Source organism: Microtus oregoni, unplaced genomic scaffold (genome assembly GCF_018167655.1).
Source record: "Microtus oregoni isolate MIOR12 unplaced genomic scaffold, Mior012 000010F_ref0000083, whole genome shotgun sequence".
NCBI lineage: Eukaryota > Metazoa > Chordata > Mammalia > Rodentia > Cricetidae > Microtus > Microtus oregoni.
In genome coordinates, this window is record NW_024543069.1 from 55,167,914 (window position 1) to 55,186,812 (window position 18,899).

At 47.4% G+C, this 18,899-nt stretch overlaps 1 protein-coding gene across 4 annotated transcripts in view; it reads left to right on the plus strand.

Annotated features, from left to right (window-relative positions):
- Positions 1–18,899, plus strand: part of Nrp2 (neuropilin 2) — a 117,001-nt gene that overhangs the window by 72,291 nt on the left and 25,811 nt on the right. For 3 of the 4 annotated variants that reach the window (XM_041658961.1, XM_041658962.1, XM_041658964.1), the window contains exons 13-15: positions 9,510–9,772; positions 11,271–11,367; positions 12,520–12,540. In XM_041658961.1, coding sequence (XP_041514895.1) covers positions 9,510–9,772; positions 11,271–11,367; positions 12,520–12,540 — 381 coding nt within the window. Of the gene's footprint in view, positions 1–9,509; positions 9,773–11,270; positions 11,368–12,519; positions 12,556–18,899 lie in introns of all 4 variants that reach the window. The other variant, XM_041658963.1, reaches the window with a different exon arrangement.

An 18,899-nucleotide genomic window follows, 5' to 3' on the forward strand; every position in this document is an offset into this window, starting at 1 on the left:
TGGTTTTTCCCAGCCCCCATCTTTATCTGAATGGAAGGAAGGTGAATGAGGTATGTGTGTACATGTGTTTATATTTTGTCTGACGGCGAGATGGGGATTGAGGAGGGGAGGGTTCTAAGGTGCAGCTTGGCTGGGGCACTCTGAATAAGGTTGTACACATGGACTCTGTGTGGTAGGAGGATTGATCATTTCTTATCCAGGCCCTGTTTTTAGTCCTTTCTAATCCTCTGCCCCCCCCCCATACTTCTAAAAAGGTTTCCTCTGGGGGTGTCTGAGGCTAGCCCTAGACTACAAGACCACCAGCAAGCAGGCAGCAGTTCTGTCGCCTCCCTTCTGCCATAGCCTGCACCTCTACCCACTTTATTAGACCCCACCCTCACCTCAATACCTTGTCCCTTGACCCTTGCTTCGCTACTGGTTGGGCAATTGTAGTCTTTGTCTTCGTTTTAGCTGATTCATTCCGCCCTGCAGTTGGAGAGGGCTTCTGGGAGCAGGCTAAGGAATGGGCACAGTTCCAACCTTTGATGAATAGGATAGATGGGGACAGAAAGAAAAGTAGGGCAATACGGAAGTGCTGGATCTAATGCTGAGAAGGAAAACGCTTATTCTCCTGTAGTTTAGGAAAGCGACTTGTGACCTGACCCCAGGAAACAAAGTCACAATTTTGTTTTTGGAATCCTTCCTTTTATCCCCGGATGATAGAACACCCATCTTCTCTGTTTCCGACTGTCCTGCTTACTAAACTCCAAATCACACTGTAAGCAGACGATAGAACCCTTTCTAGCAGTGAGAAAGGAAGCAGCTGCGCTGGGCTCAGGGCGGGGATGACAGGCGCAGAAGGGTGCAGAAGGCCTGGCGCCTGTCCCCAAACCTGAGAGCCACAGTGCCACCTGACTGTGCTCTTCCACAAAGAGAGGCCAGAGCCATTGTTCTCTGGAAGCACACAACATGTTTTACCTCTTCATAAGGAGGTAAACAGACGCCATTCACAGCTGAGGCTGAGAGAAGGAAGGACGAAGGGAAATGGGGCGGTGTGAGATGGCCAAGTTGAAACACAACACAAGTGTCCATGGAAACTACTTACATTGCTCAGATGTTTTCTGATTGTTTTCTCGCTCTCTTTCCTGTTTCTGCTCACTTTTAAGCCTGCAGTTAGCTCTGTCCCTTTGCCTAGTGGTAATGGTTGCTCCAGGCTGACAAGACACTCACTGGTTTCATTCCACTGTTTTTGTTTTCCAACATCAGTCTTTCAAGCCACTCAGAATTTCTTTTTTTAGCTCTTGTGGCTGAGCTGCCTAGAGTGTTCATACCAATGCCCCTTGCGGGAGGGGGGGGGGGGCGGGGGGGATGTGTTCCAAACTCAGTGACCCCCTGGTGGTAGCGGGGGAGCCTGTCCAGCCTCTCTGACAAGTCACTTGCCTTCCCTCTGAAGCTACAATGGCAGTGTGTGCTTAGCAGAACAGACATATTTTCTACAGACATGCTCTGACGCCTTGATATAAACAGTTCCAAGAATGATGAGAGCTGGATCTATAAGGAAGGATACAATCACTCCTTAAGGCGATAGGGTGGGCCTGGTATCTAGTTCTCCAGTTTTGGGTAGGGAGTCCCCTACTGTTTGTGGCTATCTCTATCATAAGTTTAAAGAGTTTCATAATTTTAAAATGGTTTCATCCGACTCTTCAGTCCTGCCACGGTACCAGTCCTTTTTCAGGGATGCAGGGGCTACATTGTCTACATGTGGACCACATCATCATCACATACTGGATTAGACAGTACTGCTCTAGCACCTTGGACACTAGCAGGGAAACATCCTTAATGTTGCTTCTGTAAGTTGATTTAGTGAAAACCAAGAAGCAATGAGTTAGGGGGATGAATTTGCGTGAGCTGGTTCTCGAAATGTTGTACTTGGTGGTTGCTCTTTCGATTTTCCTGTGTATGTCACTCTGTCTCCCTCCGCAGTCATGGGAAATAACCAAGGGACATAGCATTAAGGACTATTTGGGGGTCCCACAGAAATAGTATCGCAAGTAAACAGTAATACCAATATTACTGATAGTTGTTATTTCTATGATCATTATTACTGTCAAGAATGAGGTAAGACCTGGGACTTGTGGTGTTGTCATGCAATCTCAGCTACTAGAGAAACTGAGGCAGGAGGACTGAAAGTTTAAGGTCTGCCTGGGCTGCAGAGTTCAAAACCAATTTGGGAAGTTTTGCAAGACCCTGTCTGAGAAGGAGAAGAAAAAGGAGAGTTGACATTGTAGCTCACTATCTGGGAGTACCTGGGTTCAATTCCTAGCTCCATTGCAGGAAAGGGGAGCAAGATGGGGAGGAGATAAGACCATAAATTACAGAATTCTCCCCCACAGCTTCCTGGATGATCCACTGGGATCTGGAATATACGTGCTCTTTTAAACATTTGACCTTGTGAAGTGCGATTTTTAATGCTACTTTACTTCACTGACCAAGAGCCGTGAAAGCATCTAAAGAAAACAGGCAAAGCCTACTTGGACTATGACACCCTTTGGAAGCCGTGCCCAGCTCAGAGAAGGAGCTGAGACAACTGTGCCTTTACTGGGGTTCAAAGAAAGCTCAAGTGGGAGTAAAGCCAAAAGTCAAAACATTCGGGTTTACACATGTTGGCTGTCTCTTCAAATACCAGTAGTAGACCCTGTTGATGTCTCACTGGGGTTGTTTGGATGCAGATTTGGTTGCTGATAAGCTCCAGCAGAGTGGGGGACTAGAGCTCTTATGCATCATGTGTGTGCAAGGGAGAGGATAAAGGGAACTGTGCCTGAGTGTGGCTGGTACAAGTTCATGCAGCAATCACAGGAAACAGCGGAAGGATGAGCTCACAGTAAGCTTGCGTTTTGACAGTAAGCTAGCCATGCATTTGAAATTCTGAATCTAAAAATCTCTCTCTGAGCTCAAATAATCAGGTATGAGCTGGCAATTCAGACACTTGAATGGCCTCAGTACAGTGGTTCTCCACCTTCCCAAAGCTGCAACCCTTTAATACAGTTTCATGTTGTGATGAGCCCCAATCATAAAATTATTTCATTGTTACTTCATAACTGTAATTTTGCTACTGTTATGAATCGCAATGTAAATGTCTGATTTGCCATCCTGTGAAAGGATCATTCTACCCCCCCCCCCCCACACACACACACACAAACGGGTCAAGACCCACAAGTTGAGAACCAATACCTCCAATTGAATTACCTTCAAAGGGGGTTGCTGGAGGACAGAAAGCTGGGGTTATGGACCCATGACTAAAGGACAGGGAGAGATGAGCTAAAAATAAACAATAGTCAAGGGATAATTTCAGCTAGACAAGGAAAGAATGAAACCTCTTGTAAGATGGGAGAAATACATTCCTTGTGTGGAAAAGATGACAAGAGAGAAGCTGCTATCCCCTTTTCCTGAAAACCACGAAGGACCAACTTGATAAGCAAGCGTCAAAATGAGAACAGAGCTACCTACATGGCAGAACTTTCTGTGGAAGCTGACACATCCAAAAAGTATCTCCAGGTAGCTGCCTGCAAGCACTGGCCAGGCTGAAGACTTAAATGTCCATGGAATGTTCTATCATAAACCTTGAAAACACCCTGCCGAGTTCATCCAAAGTCAATGTTTCCCTTAACTGCTTGTTAATTTGAGGACCTTAGCAGAGATAGGCTGACCTTGGGAGGCCGGCGAGGGGCTGACTCATGTTTTAAGTATGACCTATACTAAGAGGCTCCGTCTCCTGCTTCGCCAAATATTCTTTCAGATGGCTGTTCTAGTAGGAGGGCAAGATGCTAGCCAGGAGATATGTGTGAGGGACAGATGGCGTGTTTGGCTTTGCGATAGCCAGGAGGATCAAGCTGGTGATTTATTCCGGGGTTTGTTAAAGGGGAGTAGACACAATTGAATTCATTGCGATTGGCACAGCCTCAGTCACGTGGCCATAGGACACTTAAGCAGCTGAAGCCAGATGGGGTCATAAATCGCCAGGTGAAATATCAAGCGACCCTTCTTGAGACAGCGTCGGGAGAAATGCCTGAATGACTGACCTCTGCACTTCCTCGCTGACCTTTTGAACTTGTGTTTTCATTCCCATGTGGTCGCTTGCTCTGTGTCGTTAGCGACAACTGAGTCAAGAATGCAGATATGCCTCCCGAATATGTCCTTCAGGAGGACAGGAACTGTATCTTGGGGACCTTATTTCTTCCTTCTCTTTCGATAACTGAGTGCACTTCCTTTCCATTGTCTTTCTGTTGGATGCTATCCATTGCCAGTTTCCTAGCCATCAAACACAGAGCGAGAAGGGAACTTCCGGCAGGCAGGGTCGGGTCCTAGCTAGCCACTTGTCATGTTAAAACAAATTCTTGACAGTTCAAAGGGTTCTCCCTAATGACCAAGGCAAGTCATAAGGCAATCCTGTCCCCCTGCCATGCCAACCTTTCTTTCTACCAGGTAACTGCCAGCCTCTGGGAACTTTCTTAGTGTCTAGCAGTGGTAGGCCACAAACTGGAATATTTCAGAACGGTCTTCACTTTGAGAATACATGAGTGTCAGAACTGAATGAGAGATGAAGCATTTAACTCCAAAGAGGGGTCAATGGAGACCCATGAAGACCCAGAGAGGGGACGTTAAAAGGGGCTAGGGTTGTGTTTCCTGGAGAAGCACAGACTAAAGGTCTTAATTCATATTCTCTCTCTCTCTGTCTCTCTCTCTGTCTGTCTCTCTGTCTCTCTCTCTGTCTCTCTCTCCTTTCTCCCTCTCTCCCTTACTCCCTCTTTCCATCCTCACCCCTCTCTTCCCCCTCCCCCGACGAGTGTTTGTGTGTGTGCCCTCTGGTATTAGTCTTTACCTTGTGTCTTGTTTGAACAGTGCGTGTTTGTTCACTAGTGAACCTCAGACTAGCCCGGAAGTTTCCATTGCTTTCCTTAAATCTTCCACCCATTTCCACATAGAAATACAGTATAGAGAGGTTTACAGACTTGTGATTTTGCCTCAGTTCTGGGCACCTGAACGTGTTTCGTCGAGCTTGTGAGTCAAACACCTTATTTACTTAGCCATATTCCCAGTCCCCTGGACTTCTTAATATTTTATGAGTGAAAATATTTCTAAGTCAGAGGACAGAAACTGGCTGCGTCCTCCACTGGATGGAGGAAATGTGTCCACAGGACAGCAGGAAGTGTAAAACTGAATTTGAGATATTCCTGACAGCTGGGGCTGTGGCCTGGAAAAGACCTTTCTGAAGGGATGGATGGATGGCGTGGTGTCAGGATGTCCCTGCATACTTCCTCTGGCCTATGCTAGTACTCACCGTGTGTGTGTGTGTGTGTGTGTGTGTGTGTGTGAGAGAGAGAGAGAGAGAGAGAGAGAGAGAGAGAGAGAGTCCCAGTCAAGATCTAAGACAGTATCCCATTTTGTCTCATCTTCTATAGATGCTCACAGAAGGGAGCTGGCTGGTTCCTATAGTTGAGACAGTCTGGGAAATCATCTTATTTCAAAGAATGTCAAAGCCGTCTTTGAGATAACCCATACCTTTGCATCTTGCACTGGCTTCCCCAGGTTGCTGGTCTTTGGCCTGCGGGCAAAAGCGTGTAAAGAGGCATCAGTAGCTTGCCTAATCTCCTGCTACAGCCCTGCTACCATTCAAGTGATTTACAGGCTCCATTCTTACAACCCTGTGCAGTAATGCCACTATTATATCCATTGTACAGATGGGAAGACTGAGGCTTTCAAAGGTTTAGAGCCTCAGGCCAGGATTCCACCCCAGGTGAGCCAGTGAGCTTCCTTAGGCCCATCTCAGTTCAGATCCTGCTTTCATCAGTCCTGGAAATATGGCCTCACATCTCCGAGCCTCAGTTTCCTTCTAGAAATGGAGAAGATAAGCTTGCTATGGCGTGGGAGACATTTCCAATGCCAGCATTTGAGAAAAGCAGGCAGGAGGATCTTGAGTTCAGGGCCAGCTTGAGCTCCTTTGCAGGACCTGAGCAGGAGTTGGGAATACTGACTTCTGTTGCATGGGGATGGTACCTAAAGGAGAAACTCCAGTCTCACACAGTATCTGTACAGTTCCATCATCCCCAGCCTCTACCTTTTTCTCTCTCTCTCCCGTTCTTTGAGCTTTTCCTGGTCAGAGCCTCTCCCTTCATGGTGTCCCTGGTTCTAATCAGGCCTCTCTTCATGACAGGCAGGGATGTTTTGCAGCTCAGCGTCCCTCTGACTGATGTCGCCTGTTAATTCCTTAAATTTACATATCGTCTTTCTTCCCTGGAGCTCATAGCACTTAACAGACAAGTGGGGCACAAATGATTTAACTGAGTGAAATCCAGAGGCCTGCTTGTCTGGAGACTCTGCAAATGCGTGGATTAGCTCAGACGTCAGCGCTGAATTATGATCCTTCGGCTGCTCGTGCTTAGCACGCCACTAGCATTAACTCGGTTCTTGCCGTGGTCCTGTAAATCATGCATCCTGATTATCAGCCTACTGTGAGGGGAGGGGGGAGAAGAAGGGAGGGGGCTGGGAGGCTCCGGACCAGCTGACTGGGAAGCCTCTGGCCTGGCTCAGTTCTAATGACAGGGTGGCTAGCTAAGATAGACCCGGATAAATCCTTGCAGCCAGCCATTCCACACCCTGCACGCTTTTGGCTTTCCCAGTTGTAAGCGTTCTGCTATGATTCCTTTGCTTAAGAATGCAAATTCGCACAAGTGACAGAATTTCTGCCAAGCAATTCTCAGGCAGCAAGCGGGTCTTATTTGTGAAACTGTAAAGGGAGAAGGCTGAATAAGAAGTCTCTCAAACGTGCTTTCCTTTGTTGATGGGGTGGGAAAAGGAAGGACTTAGAAGTTACTGGAGCACAGAGGATAGGGGTACCCTCACTGACCTGCCAGTCTACTGGGTGCCTCCACAGGTTACCCTGGTGTGAGGTTGCCTCACCTTTAAAAGGGGGCTGTTGGCTCAAGAAAACAGAGGCAATGGCAAAAGGATTGCGTGAATCTGAAGGCTTGGCAGACTCTAGCAGATTCTCCCTCTGTCCTCATTCTTTCTTCCTCTGTGTGTTTCTCATTCATTCATTTATTCATTCATGAAATCAAATTTCCCTGAGTAGTGTGGTTTACATGGACTAAGAAAAGGAGAAGCACACAGTATTAAACCTTATATGTGCAAGACAGTCTGGGATGGGAGAGTATAGGGTGACCCAGCAAGTGAAAGTGCTTGCCCCAAACCCAATGGCTGGACTTCAGCCCCTGAACCCACATGGTAAAAAGAAAGAACCAACTCCCACAAATACTCCTCTGTCCACCAAACCTGATGGCTGGACTTCAGTCCCTGAACCCACATGGTAGAAAGAAGGAACCAACTCCCGCAAATACTCCTCTGACCTTCATGTGTGCACTGAGGTATGCTCATATGCACAAACACATGCACACATGTGAACGTATGCACATGCATATACATTAAGTAAATAAAAAATATTTTTAAAGTCTTAGATGGTACAAAAGACACACATGACCCAGTTAAGAGTATCAGGTGGTGGGTAGTTACCATGGAAAGGGGCCTCAGCTCCTTTTAAAGGTGCAAGATCAGTGGTATAGCCAACAAATACTTGAGTTGCTGAGAAAGTGGGGGTAAATATTATATCTGCCAAGAGCTGGGCCATGTGGAGAAGAGGAAGAACCAAGAGGGGTAGGCAGGCTGAGACAGCAAGGCAGCAGACCTAGGGGGAAGCTGGTTTTCCTCAAACAGAGAGTGATTGAAAGGATTTGGGGCAAGACCCCTGCAGACAGCTGAAATAAAAAGTTTACTGTGGAAAAGCGGGGTATCCCTCAGTTAAGTCTGGGCTCTACCTACGGACAGTCATTTCCTCCTTGGCCAGGGCCTTTAACCTTTCTTGGTTTCTCCATTGTGTGCAAAGTAAAATTAGATGTCCTAGCGTGCAAGCATAGAGTGAGCATGAGATGGGATAATATGCGCTCGTGTGCTTTGTATCCTGTAAAGCAGTCTTGAGTTGTAATTATTATCATTAATACTGGTAGCAGAAAGATCTGATGGGGCAACAGAGGGTTGGGGGACCACTGAGTGTCTGGTGATGCTATCAGCAACCCTTCCTCGGCAGACCCCACCATTAACGTCACGCTTTGGAGGCAGCCCCCTCTCCCTTATCTGTACCTGGCTTGCTGCTGGAAGGTCTGCTATAGGCTGAGTCCTCACCTAGCAAGATGATGCCCACAGATGTGACAGACACAAACCAGACATCCCCATCCCAGAGAGGGTGCTTGCCCAGGCTTCCGGGATGTGAGCCTGTCCTTCCCCAGCAAACCCAAGGTTCCACCATGGATGCTGACTGGAAAAGCTCTGTGCCCATGTCTAGGCTAACATGTCTGGCCCCCTCACATCCCAAGCTGGTTACATACTGAAAATATGTCCCTGCCCTCCTTGCCCACCTGGCAGAGGAGTTTAGCAGACCATGACCCATGTCTCAGTGCCCAAGGCAGATTGTGAGACCTCCCCTTTCTCCTCTGTGCATTTGCTCTCTGCTCGCAGACTGGAGTTGCCCATCTCTGCACCCGTGTCTGTAAGGCCTAGGGGCTGCCAACCGTAATGAGAGCTCAGCCTTCTGCATAAGTTCAGATGGGTTTAAAACCAATCTGCCAAAAAGGTCATTCTTGAAGCATTTGGACAGTGAACCTTAATTTCCCGGGACATGTATATTCTCTGCTAAACAGACAGCCTTCGTTATGAAAATGGCCATACCTTTTAAACCGCTGGCGCTGTGTGTGTACGGGAAATGCCAAATCCAGGAAGAAAGTGGGATGTCCCACCCCGATCTGCTTTAGGTTGACATGAGTGTCTGGGTGACAGTTACTGAGGCCCTGGCAGCATCTGGCAGAGGCAGAAGGTTTTTTAATGTCTTTCATTTGGGCAGTGCCCAGCCAGACAACAAAGGCTCGAAGCATAAGCCACCTGGCCAGAGTCACCCTCTAATCCAGCAGCCACTTCACCCCTATAAACTGTCCCCTTACAATTCAGTTCAATAGATGGCACTGACCCTTTGGGTAAGCCAAAGATGGGAAAGACATGGGTCAGGCCTCGTAGAATCTAGAGAGAAGAGACAAGCTTGTACACAGGCAAGGTTTCAAGTTGACTCTGGCAGGGACTATATAAGACCCAAATGATCCAGAGAATGGGAACAGGGACCCATGTGACTTGAAGAAGGAAGAAAGAGCTTCAAGGAGACACAACATTTGAATCAGGACTCTGAGGGAGCCTTAGAAAAGAGCTCAGCAGGCCCCACATGGTGGCACACACTTGTACTATGAGCACTGAAGAGGCAGAAGCAGGAAGGTTGTAAGTTCAAGGCCAACCTGACCTACATAGCAAGACCCAACACGTTTCAAAACACCGAAAACACCCCAACTCCAGCCCGACCTTCTGTTGGAGGGGCCGCAGCTACAAAGTGGTGTGTTTCCCAAGCACTTACCACCTGTATTTGGATTTGTCTTCCCCAGATGACAAGAACTTCTTGAGACTACAGAGTGACAGCCGGCGAGAGGGCCAGTATGGGCGGCTCATCAGCCCTCCGGTGCACTTGCCCCGAAACCCTGTGTGTATGGAGTTCCAGTACCAAGCTACAGGCGGCCACGGGGTGGCGCTGCAGGTGGTTCGGGAAGCCAGCCAGGAAAGCAAACTCCTCTGGGTCATCCGTGAAGACCAGGGCAGTGAGTGGAAACATGGCCGCATTATCCTGCCCAGCTATGACATGGAGTATCAGGTGAGTCGGGCTCAAGACACAAGGGAATCATTGTGATTCCTCTTTCAGTATTTCAAAGAGCCTTGCCCATTCATCATTAAGGGACGCGGTTAAGCTCCACTGTTTTCATTGTGTTTCTTATGTTGCTATGGCAACTAAATGACACTCTTATTTGTTATTCAGAATGAGCCTATCTCAACACCCAGACTTGATCCTTTGTTCCTCCTATTGCCTTTTATATTGCTGAAATTTTCTCCAACAAATGTTTCTTCTCTTCATTTTATTTTAGACTGCTATCAGGTGGACTGACAAAGGGATTCACAGGCCAGGGAAATAAACACAAACAGCCTCTCTACATCCAAGGCAGTGAGGCTCTCAGAATGGGGGAAGCTGGGCCGTGCCCCCTCATACCTGCTCCAGAGAGCAGGAATCTAGGAAGGGCCGCAGATGGATAGACATTAAACTCTGTGGCCAGCGGACCCGGGAGAGCCCCAAACAAGTGGCTTCTCTCACTCTCTGTCTGTCTCAGCTCCAGGAATTGCTTTCTGTTATCTCTATCCCATGGAACAGGAGACTGTGGCACGGATGGACACACACATCTGTAGCCGCATCTTGGGCAGGGGTAGACAGACACACTGTGGACGAGGTGACTGAGAAGCAGCCAAGGCATTAACCTGCTCCTCCCCAGATGAAGAGCAGCAACAGATGGCTGGTCAGGCAGCCAACTGCTCCTTCAGCTTGCCAGAGGACATGTGCTCGTTTGCAGAAAGAACCTGGGGAGGGTGAGAATGAGGAATGATTAAAGACCACAGAGCTGAGGGGCTTCCGTGCGCAGGCTGAAGCATCCTGAGACCCTCGGTTTGCAACCTGGGTCCCTACTTGCTAACGTCAGTGCTGGGATTAGATTTTTGTCTCACCCCCTGTAGGATGGGCTTCTCCGGGCAGGGCTCTTGTCTTAATAGATTTTGTTACTCTCTCACCTGTGTGCCTAAAACGTAGTAGATGTTCAGAAAGCAGTCTCCTTGTTGTATTAATGGATCTCTAAGTCGGTGTGCAGGGAGCGGTCACCTAGAAGGCAATGCAAACCTAGGCGCCTCGTGCTCCTCTTCACCCTCACCTGCTCATGGCCTCTGAGTTTTCAAATAACCTAGGTTGAGAATTTCAAGGATTTATGAGGAAGGAACCTCAGAAATAACTAGGGAAATTTTAACACCCCCCCCCCTTATGTGTGCTCCAATTGTGGTCCTTATAATCAGGATATTCTTGTTACTGGGCAGCAGTATCCATCAACTTGCTATATTTTCTTATCCTCTGAAATATGCACTTGATTTGAACCAACTCTTTTTAAATTAAGATCTCAAGAGATCTAGCCATGTGGTCCACAGATGTGTACCAGGTGCAATGACTCTCTCTCTCTCTCTCTCTCTCTCTCACACACACACACACACACACACGCACGGCCGTTAGCAGAAACTGGGAGTCTTTACACTAACCATGGCTCTTGTCCTTCTGGCTCTAGATTGTGTTCGAGGGAGTGATAGGGAAAGGACGATCGGGAGAGATTGCCATCGATGACATTCGGATAAGCACCGATGTCCCGCTGGAGAACTGCATGGGTATGTGACTACCTCTCTCTTGGTGGCAAAAGGCAGCAACTGCTTTCTTAAAAACACTGTAGGTAGGGCTTAAAACAGTAGTAGGTGGGGCTGCGCCTGTCTGTAGAGGAGGTGAAGTGTGGGCACGGTTGTGTCTTGGGCTGAGGCTGGGAGGGGTATGATGTGAAGTGAAGGTTTATATCCATCTCCCAATCAGAAATAGATATGCATTCAATATATGAAAATTCAGAGTGCCAAGACCCCATCATCAGACTCCAGTTTTTAGCAAAGAAAACGCTACAGGCCAAGAGTACCTGCCAGTCAGAATTACATGCTGGAAAGGGTTGATGGACTTAATGGAAGCCTTCAGTGGTGGACAAAATCGGTACACATGCTATATAAGAATGATGACACAATTACCCACGCTGTTCTTTCACCTGAATGAACTGCAGGGAAAATTATGGCATAAGAAATAAAATGCTACATTTTGTTTTTAAGCTAATACTTCTAAGGCCCAGGAGTCTGGAGCTGTAGGGTTAAGCGTGGCATACCACAGGACCGGTTTAGAAAGGACACCCCTATCTAGCTTTCTGGTCAGAAGTCCTACGAACCAGCCCGTCTGAAATGCACATTGCTTTGCTCAAGGCTTCATCCTGAAGCAGGGATTTCCCTAAGGGGACCCTGACCACCTCCCATCAGAGCCATGGATTTTTTTTTTTCCCCAAACAGAAAAGGATCCTGAGAAGGAAAAGTCTTGACTCCAGCCAGCAGAGTTGCTGTCATAAATTACCAAGTGCTTTTCTTGGACCTTGGGTTCTGGGTGTTTGTTCCTAGTGATGTAAGAAGCAACTGAGACTTCCCCAGTCCTCCAGGCAACTCTCAGGGCTTGGGCATCTAAAAGTAAGCCCAGGTCTGAGAAAGTAATCAGTACTAAGTTACTGATTACAACGCCTTCCGGACCCGTTACTCTATGAAGACTTTTTGATCCAAAGCAACTTGAGAATCCTCTCTAGTCACCCTTGCCCAGTGATATTGGACACAGTCTAGAAACCATGCAAGAAATGGGCCACTTTCTGTAGTGTGTTACCAAGTGATCTTACAGACGCCATCTTTGTTTGTTCAATTATTTCTTCCCTTTCTCTAACTCAAAATTGTTGTTTTTTTTTCTTTCAGAACCCATCTCAGCTTTTGCAGGTGAGGATTTTAAAGGTAAAAAAAATATGCTCGTTTTGCATGGCTTTTTCTCTTTCCATGTGATGTGAATTTGGTGAAGGGAGCAATGCCCAGTTTGACAAAGCTTGCAGGAGAAAAAAAAAAAAGGATGCTCCACTTTCTCACCACTAGGTGGCGCCAGAGACACCCATAGTTACTGGGGATTGAGATTGTCAATGTCTCTCACTTAATTAAAGTTTAGAAACCTATAATAGAGACAAATAGGTTACAGATAAACCTTTGAGCCTTGCATTGTCCAACCGGGAGCAATGAGCTTGAAAATTCAGGAGTGGTGAGAAAGGAGAGGCTGTGGGAAGATCAACACCACACGCACATACACACACCCTGTGAGGGAAAATTATCCATAGTAAATTAAAAGTGAAACAATGTGACAATGCTTGGTTTTAGGCTGAAGATGGTGTTTTTCCTGCTCCAGGGAAGCAAGGCCGTGGTGTCAATTATCCCACAGTGAGGTGTGGAGGCAGGCATTCTGGAGAGGGCGGCTGTGGGGAGTGGTGCTGGATTCAGAAGCTAGGAAAAGAAGCAAGGGAGTGTCTTCCCTGACTGGAGGCCGAGCCCTTGCATTGGAAGGCTGGGAGCAGAAAGGGGCATTTTCTTCCTAAGAAAGCAAGTGCAGAACAAAGCAAAGCAGAGGGAAATTGGGATGCTCGTCTCATCCCAGGAAAGAAGAAAGGACTGCTCTCCCGGAGCAAAGGTTCTCCTTGTGCTGCTCAGATGCAGCTGGTTCTCTCTCTCTCTCTCTCTCTCTCTCTCTCTCTCTCTCTCTCTCTCTCTCCAGCCTGGCTGCTGATGCGGCCACCTCAGTTTCCACCCAGGTTTCTCGTACTGAGCATGCAGTGGTGCTGCAAAGGCTAAGTGCCCCCCTGCAGCCAGCCAACCGCAGCATGTTCACAGACCCTCACCTGATGCGGGGTCTCCGGGGCCTGCTTGGTGCCAGCCGTGTGAGGGCTGTCATGTCCTGTTTGTGCTGGCTAGACGTACCCTTCTAGGTGACAGCATTTTAGAGATAAGCTTCACCACTTCATGCCCCGCGTCTCCACTTGCTATCCTCGCACTCATTCATCTGTCCAGCTCCCGACTAGAAAGAGATGAATTCTTGCCTTGACACCTAGACAGTTTTCCTGAATACAAGTCATCCTGCCTAATTTGCCGTTTGTTCCTAGCTCTAGGCCGAGCAGCGCGGGGGAAGAGGTAGAACAGAGGGCCTGTATATGTTTTCTTTCTTACCCTCTCTGCCGTGTCCCCGCATTTGAAAAGTGTTGAATATCCGTGTGCACATTTTACTGCTCCCTGGGGACGGGGCTGCAAGTGCGAGGCACTGTAAGGGAAACCGAGGTCCAGACTGAAGAGCTCGGATCGCAGTTGGGTTCTAACCTCCAGGATGCAGGGTAATTCTTGTGCATCCCATTCCTGACTCTCAGTGGCTTGTTGAGCTTTCTCAAAGCTCTCAGGAAGGCCAGTTCAAGACTGGTCAAGAACTGCTCTAACAGCTGTGCACATACCCTGTCTGGTCATGACTGACAAGTAGAGTGGCTGAGGGCTTCACTTCTGTAAGAGAATAAACAAACCAAGCGCATGCACTTTCCTTGAAGTCATGTGCAGCACGAGGCTGCACACGCTGGGCCTGTTCGCCTGCACAAAGATATATAAATAGTCTCATTTGAGTGGCAAATGTGCACTTAGGTTAAATAAACACAGGGCTCGGTGGCTTGAAGGTAAGACTTTCCAGTAGCTTATGATACTTTGGGGCTATGCAGACAGGCCTCGAGTTGCAAGCGTTGACGATGGCAAAGAGGCAACCAAGTCTTAGTGGGTCGAGACTTGGCCTAAGAACATAGAGTTGAGAGAAGAATGGGACTTGGAAGTTTCAACCACATTGACATGTTCCCTGATGCTCTTGGATGTGATGAACCTGGAACCAGGCGTTAGGACCTTCCCTCAGGCCTCTATCTTGACTCAAGCAAATGCCTCTCCATTTGGAAGACATGCCTTTTGTTCTCTTCCTGGGCAGGAAAGTAGGGGCCTCTTAAGCTTAAGACTGAAAATCAGTCATTTTCCTCAAAGCAGAGAAGCAGATGAAATGGGATTTGGGCAAGCAAGGTACAGAGAGGAGATGTGGGAACACTGCTTACAGCTTCCATTTGCATTGTTTCTGGGCCTTTAGAATTAGGCTATTTTCTTTTCCATTATAAACTAACCATGCAGCAGAAGTAATCCCATTCATTCAGGGAGATGGGTGTGCTCTTGGTGGATCTTTAGGGAAGTGCAATAAAAAGTGATCTTTGAACCTGTGCTGGTGGCTGCTCTCGATCTTTCTCAGTTTGAAGGGTTTTTTTTATTTTCTGCCGCTAGCTGGTTTCTTGCCATGAACCTCTGTCTTTTTATTCTAATTGCATTGTGCTTTCTGCCTCATTACCTGCACGTGAGTTGTGTACCTGCCTGTGAGTTAGTGTTGAAGATGAACTGTGTAGAGAAAGAGGAAAAAGGGAGACGGGAAACACTGTATCGGCATGCCATTCTTAAAAAGATTCTTTTGTTGTTGATGCAAGTCGTATTTTAAACAATGTAACATGGGTGTGCTCCCTTGCTTGCATAAGCAGTGGCTATAAACATGGTATGGTCTTGTATCTTTGTTCTTAAGGCTTGAGCTTTAACAAATGAAAAACTGTATAAAGGGAAGGGGGGAGACTGAAAAGTGCTATAATTAAGGTGATGGGTTGTTTCCTCAAAATCAGTGCTCAATAAGAGAAAAAAAATCAAGCAAGGAGCCAGTAAAAATATATAATGCCCATATTCAGAGTCCTGTGCCTGTTGACCAGCTGGATATTTTGAGCAGCTTGTAGCAGAGGCAAGAACTGTTGCTGCTCCTGCAGCAGGAGCAGGCTGTACCTGGTGAGAGATGGAGACCCAGGCAGGAACAGGCTGTACCTAGCGAGAGATGGAGACCCAGGTAGGAGCAGGCTGTATCTGGAGAGAGATGGAGATCCAGGCAGGGTCACACTGTGAAGGTGGTCTTGAGCTGGGGTACCTTGAACTGCCTTCTTACTAAGCACCCTAAAAGGAGTCTATGTATGTCCTGAGAGTCCGATGGTTGTGACTGTGTCTCCAACCATTTTTAAGGGTGTCGTACTCCATCTTTTGCCTTCCTGCTGCCCCCCACAATTTCCATCAGAGTATAACCAGGAGAAAATGATGATCAAAGGCTGTCCCCTGGGCATGGCTGGGAACCGTTTTAAAGGTGAAATCTGAGGTGACTGGCATCTGACTCCATGCCTCAGATTTGGAGCCAATTTATTTGGGCCCTACAGGACAATCTGCCAATTTATAGCCACATCTCTTTTTCTATTCCCACCCTCACTCCCATGACCCGCCTCCCACCCAGAAGCTCTGCCAATACAGCACCCCAGTCCCTGGGCATGAGATAGGATGGCCCCATCGGGGTGCCTTTCTCATTGGGCTTCCTTGCCTCTGTAGCCCCGCCCCCACCTCCAACTGTCAAGTAGAGGCTAGGTATTGCAAGCAGAGAGGATGCAGAGAAATGTGTGGAACGACCATGTGATGCTCCACTGCCATCTCTGTCCACAGGACCCCGAGACATTGTTTATGAAGCTTACGTGCTTACTCAGCCTCTCCTGTCACCGAAGCTAGAGGCATTCCCCTCCCCACACCTGCATCTAAGGCAGCTAGCTGCCAGGACAACCAGAGAGAGGGCAGGAGAAAATGCTCCTCCCCAGCCCCTCTGCCAACAGCACAAAGTGGCAGGCCTCAGTTTTATAATGTAGCCTAAGCTCCAGAAGGAGATGAGAAATGCCTGCTTCTGTCAGATGAGGGGCTGAATTTAGAGGTATTTCAGATAGACACGGGGAAGGGGAACAGTGGGGAGTCCCCCAGGTTTCTGCCCATTCACCTCTGATGAATCTACCTCTATGTACTTACTCGTCCAACAAGTGAAAAGTTATTCTTGCGGTGGTTTGGATTTCAGCAACCTTTAAACAGCACAGGAGACCTGGCTGCATCCTTCCATAAATTTTTCTAGTGGATCCAAGCCTTTTCTTTTGTTTGCTTAATCCCACAGATGAAACAAACCATTTCCCTCCACTGTCCCTTCAGCTGTGCTCATTCTGAGCAGGATAGAAAGGCCCATGCCAGCACCTAAAACAACCTTTAGGTACAAAGAGAGACATTCCAGGTCCTGGTGGCGTTTTATAAACGTTACTGTGAAAGATGCTTGCTGTTTTCATGGTGAGACGCTGCCATGCCAATTCTCTGACAGCTTCAGACAGAGTGGAAGGCAGGAAGGGAGAGAGGGCTGCTTCCTGTTCCTGCCTTACTTTCTTTTTTAGAGCAAAATTGTGCTATGAAAGACCAGATAATAAATATCCCAGGCTTTGGAGGACATACAGCCTTTCGGAAAGCTCTCTGCCTTGCCACTGAAGCAAAGAGGCAACCACAGTAGTGTGTAAACAATGAGGATGGCAGTGTTCAAATAAAACTTTACTTAACCAGACAATGTGCTGCAGTTAGCTGAGAATTCTGTATACCTGGTTTCACGTCTGACTTCATCACTAAGCAGCAGTAAGCAATTCTTCCGAGCGCTGAGCCATCCCTTGGGTTTCCCTATGTGTTTGCTGCTTTGCCCTCTTCCTTTGTCTTCCGACTGCTCGTCCTCTTAGGCCCTCACATCTCCCATGTCCTGCAGCTCAGGTGCAGCCATGGATCAAGGGTTAACGCACTGAGCACAGCCACTCTATGACTGCTCTTACAGCCACACTTCCTAAATCATTAAAACCTAATTCATTAAATCAGTGACGCTATTAACAGGCATGGAAGGCTCGCTACCTAACAGGTAATTTCTTTTCATTTTTCCCATATGTGACTTCTTAGAACTGGTTTCTCAAAATCTGAATTCTTTGCATCCACATGTCTCTTCTCCAGGGAGTTCAGAACTTTTGCAGATGGGCGCCTGCTCAACCTTGGAAATACACTTTGGAGTTATTGACTTTTTAAGTATCTGTTTCTCATTATCTTGAACAATGAGAAAACTTTGTGGAGAATTGGGGGTGGAAATTAATTAAAAAAATGGTTGAGGAATTGAAAACATTTTTCCAACTGAAAGGAAAAAAACGATCTGTGACTGAGGGGTAAGAGAATAGTCGAGCGGAAATAGGGACAGACATCGTCAGCTCTGGGCAAGGCTGATGTCTCACCTCCAATTTTTGCTCCCAGGTTGGTGTAGCTGGCCCAGGACATTTTATTTGTGAAGTAATAGCCCGGTCACCCATTGGAAAAGGGTGCTGAATAAGGTTGTTATCCAGCTGCTTGTGTTCCAAGGCTCTTTTCCCCTTCCTGTAGAAGCATTGTGAGTGGGAAGTGGTTCTAGTAACTTTCTCAGAGCAGTTCTGTGAGGCCCAGTGGGAAATCAGCATTACCCGGGAAGCCTGAACATCGATCCAGAATGCATTCCTCTACCACTCATCTATTGTCTGTCTGTCTGTCTGTCCATCTATCTATCCATCTATCAGTCCATCCACCCACAATCCATCCATCCACCTACCCACCCACCTACCCACCCACCCATCCATCTAGTATTTATTGGATTTTTGCTTTGCTAGGAAAACTTTTTGAGTAGAGATTTAAGCCTGGCTGATTTACCGCCTTCCTTTCTGTAACTTGCAAACCACAGTCTAGTGAGCACACAACCCTTCAAGGCTGTGGCCGAGGTAGATTCCAAACCTGCACAACCACTGCTCTTTGGAATCAAGCCTCAAGCTGGAGGATGTTCTGAGAAATTTCTGGTCCTGACAAGCCACCCCTAAATTGTTTGGTGGGGCATAGGGAAGGTATTGTTAGTCATATCTTCTTTTTCCTAACTCCTTTATCATTAAAAGCATACATTTATGTAGTATGTTTTCTCACTTTTCCAAGAAAAAAAATGTTTAAGAGGTCAAGACAATGTCTCCAAATGACTCTTGTCATTCACATTATCACACATTCTACATGTTGATAACTTCAGCCAGGAGGGCTTTAGTGGGAGGGGATAGTTTTTAACATACAGTGCAGTCTGTCTCCCAAAGGCTAACTCTGAGGTGATGGCTCACATATCAGATTCTGAATACTAAACCCCACGTTACAGTTAATCTCTTCTGGCAGGAAGAAAGATCTTCCTGCTGTGCCCCAAGTTATTTCTATCATCAGAAACACTTTCAAGGTAGCATTAAGGCTTCCCCCCTCCCCGCTCCTAGCTCCCTGAGCAGTGAACTTCTGTACTGAGGCCAGGAGGTGGTAGAGGGAACAGGAGCAGCTGCCACAGTGCTCTGGCA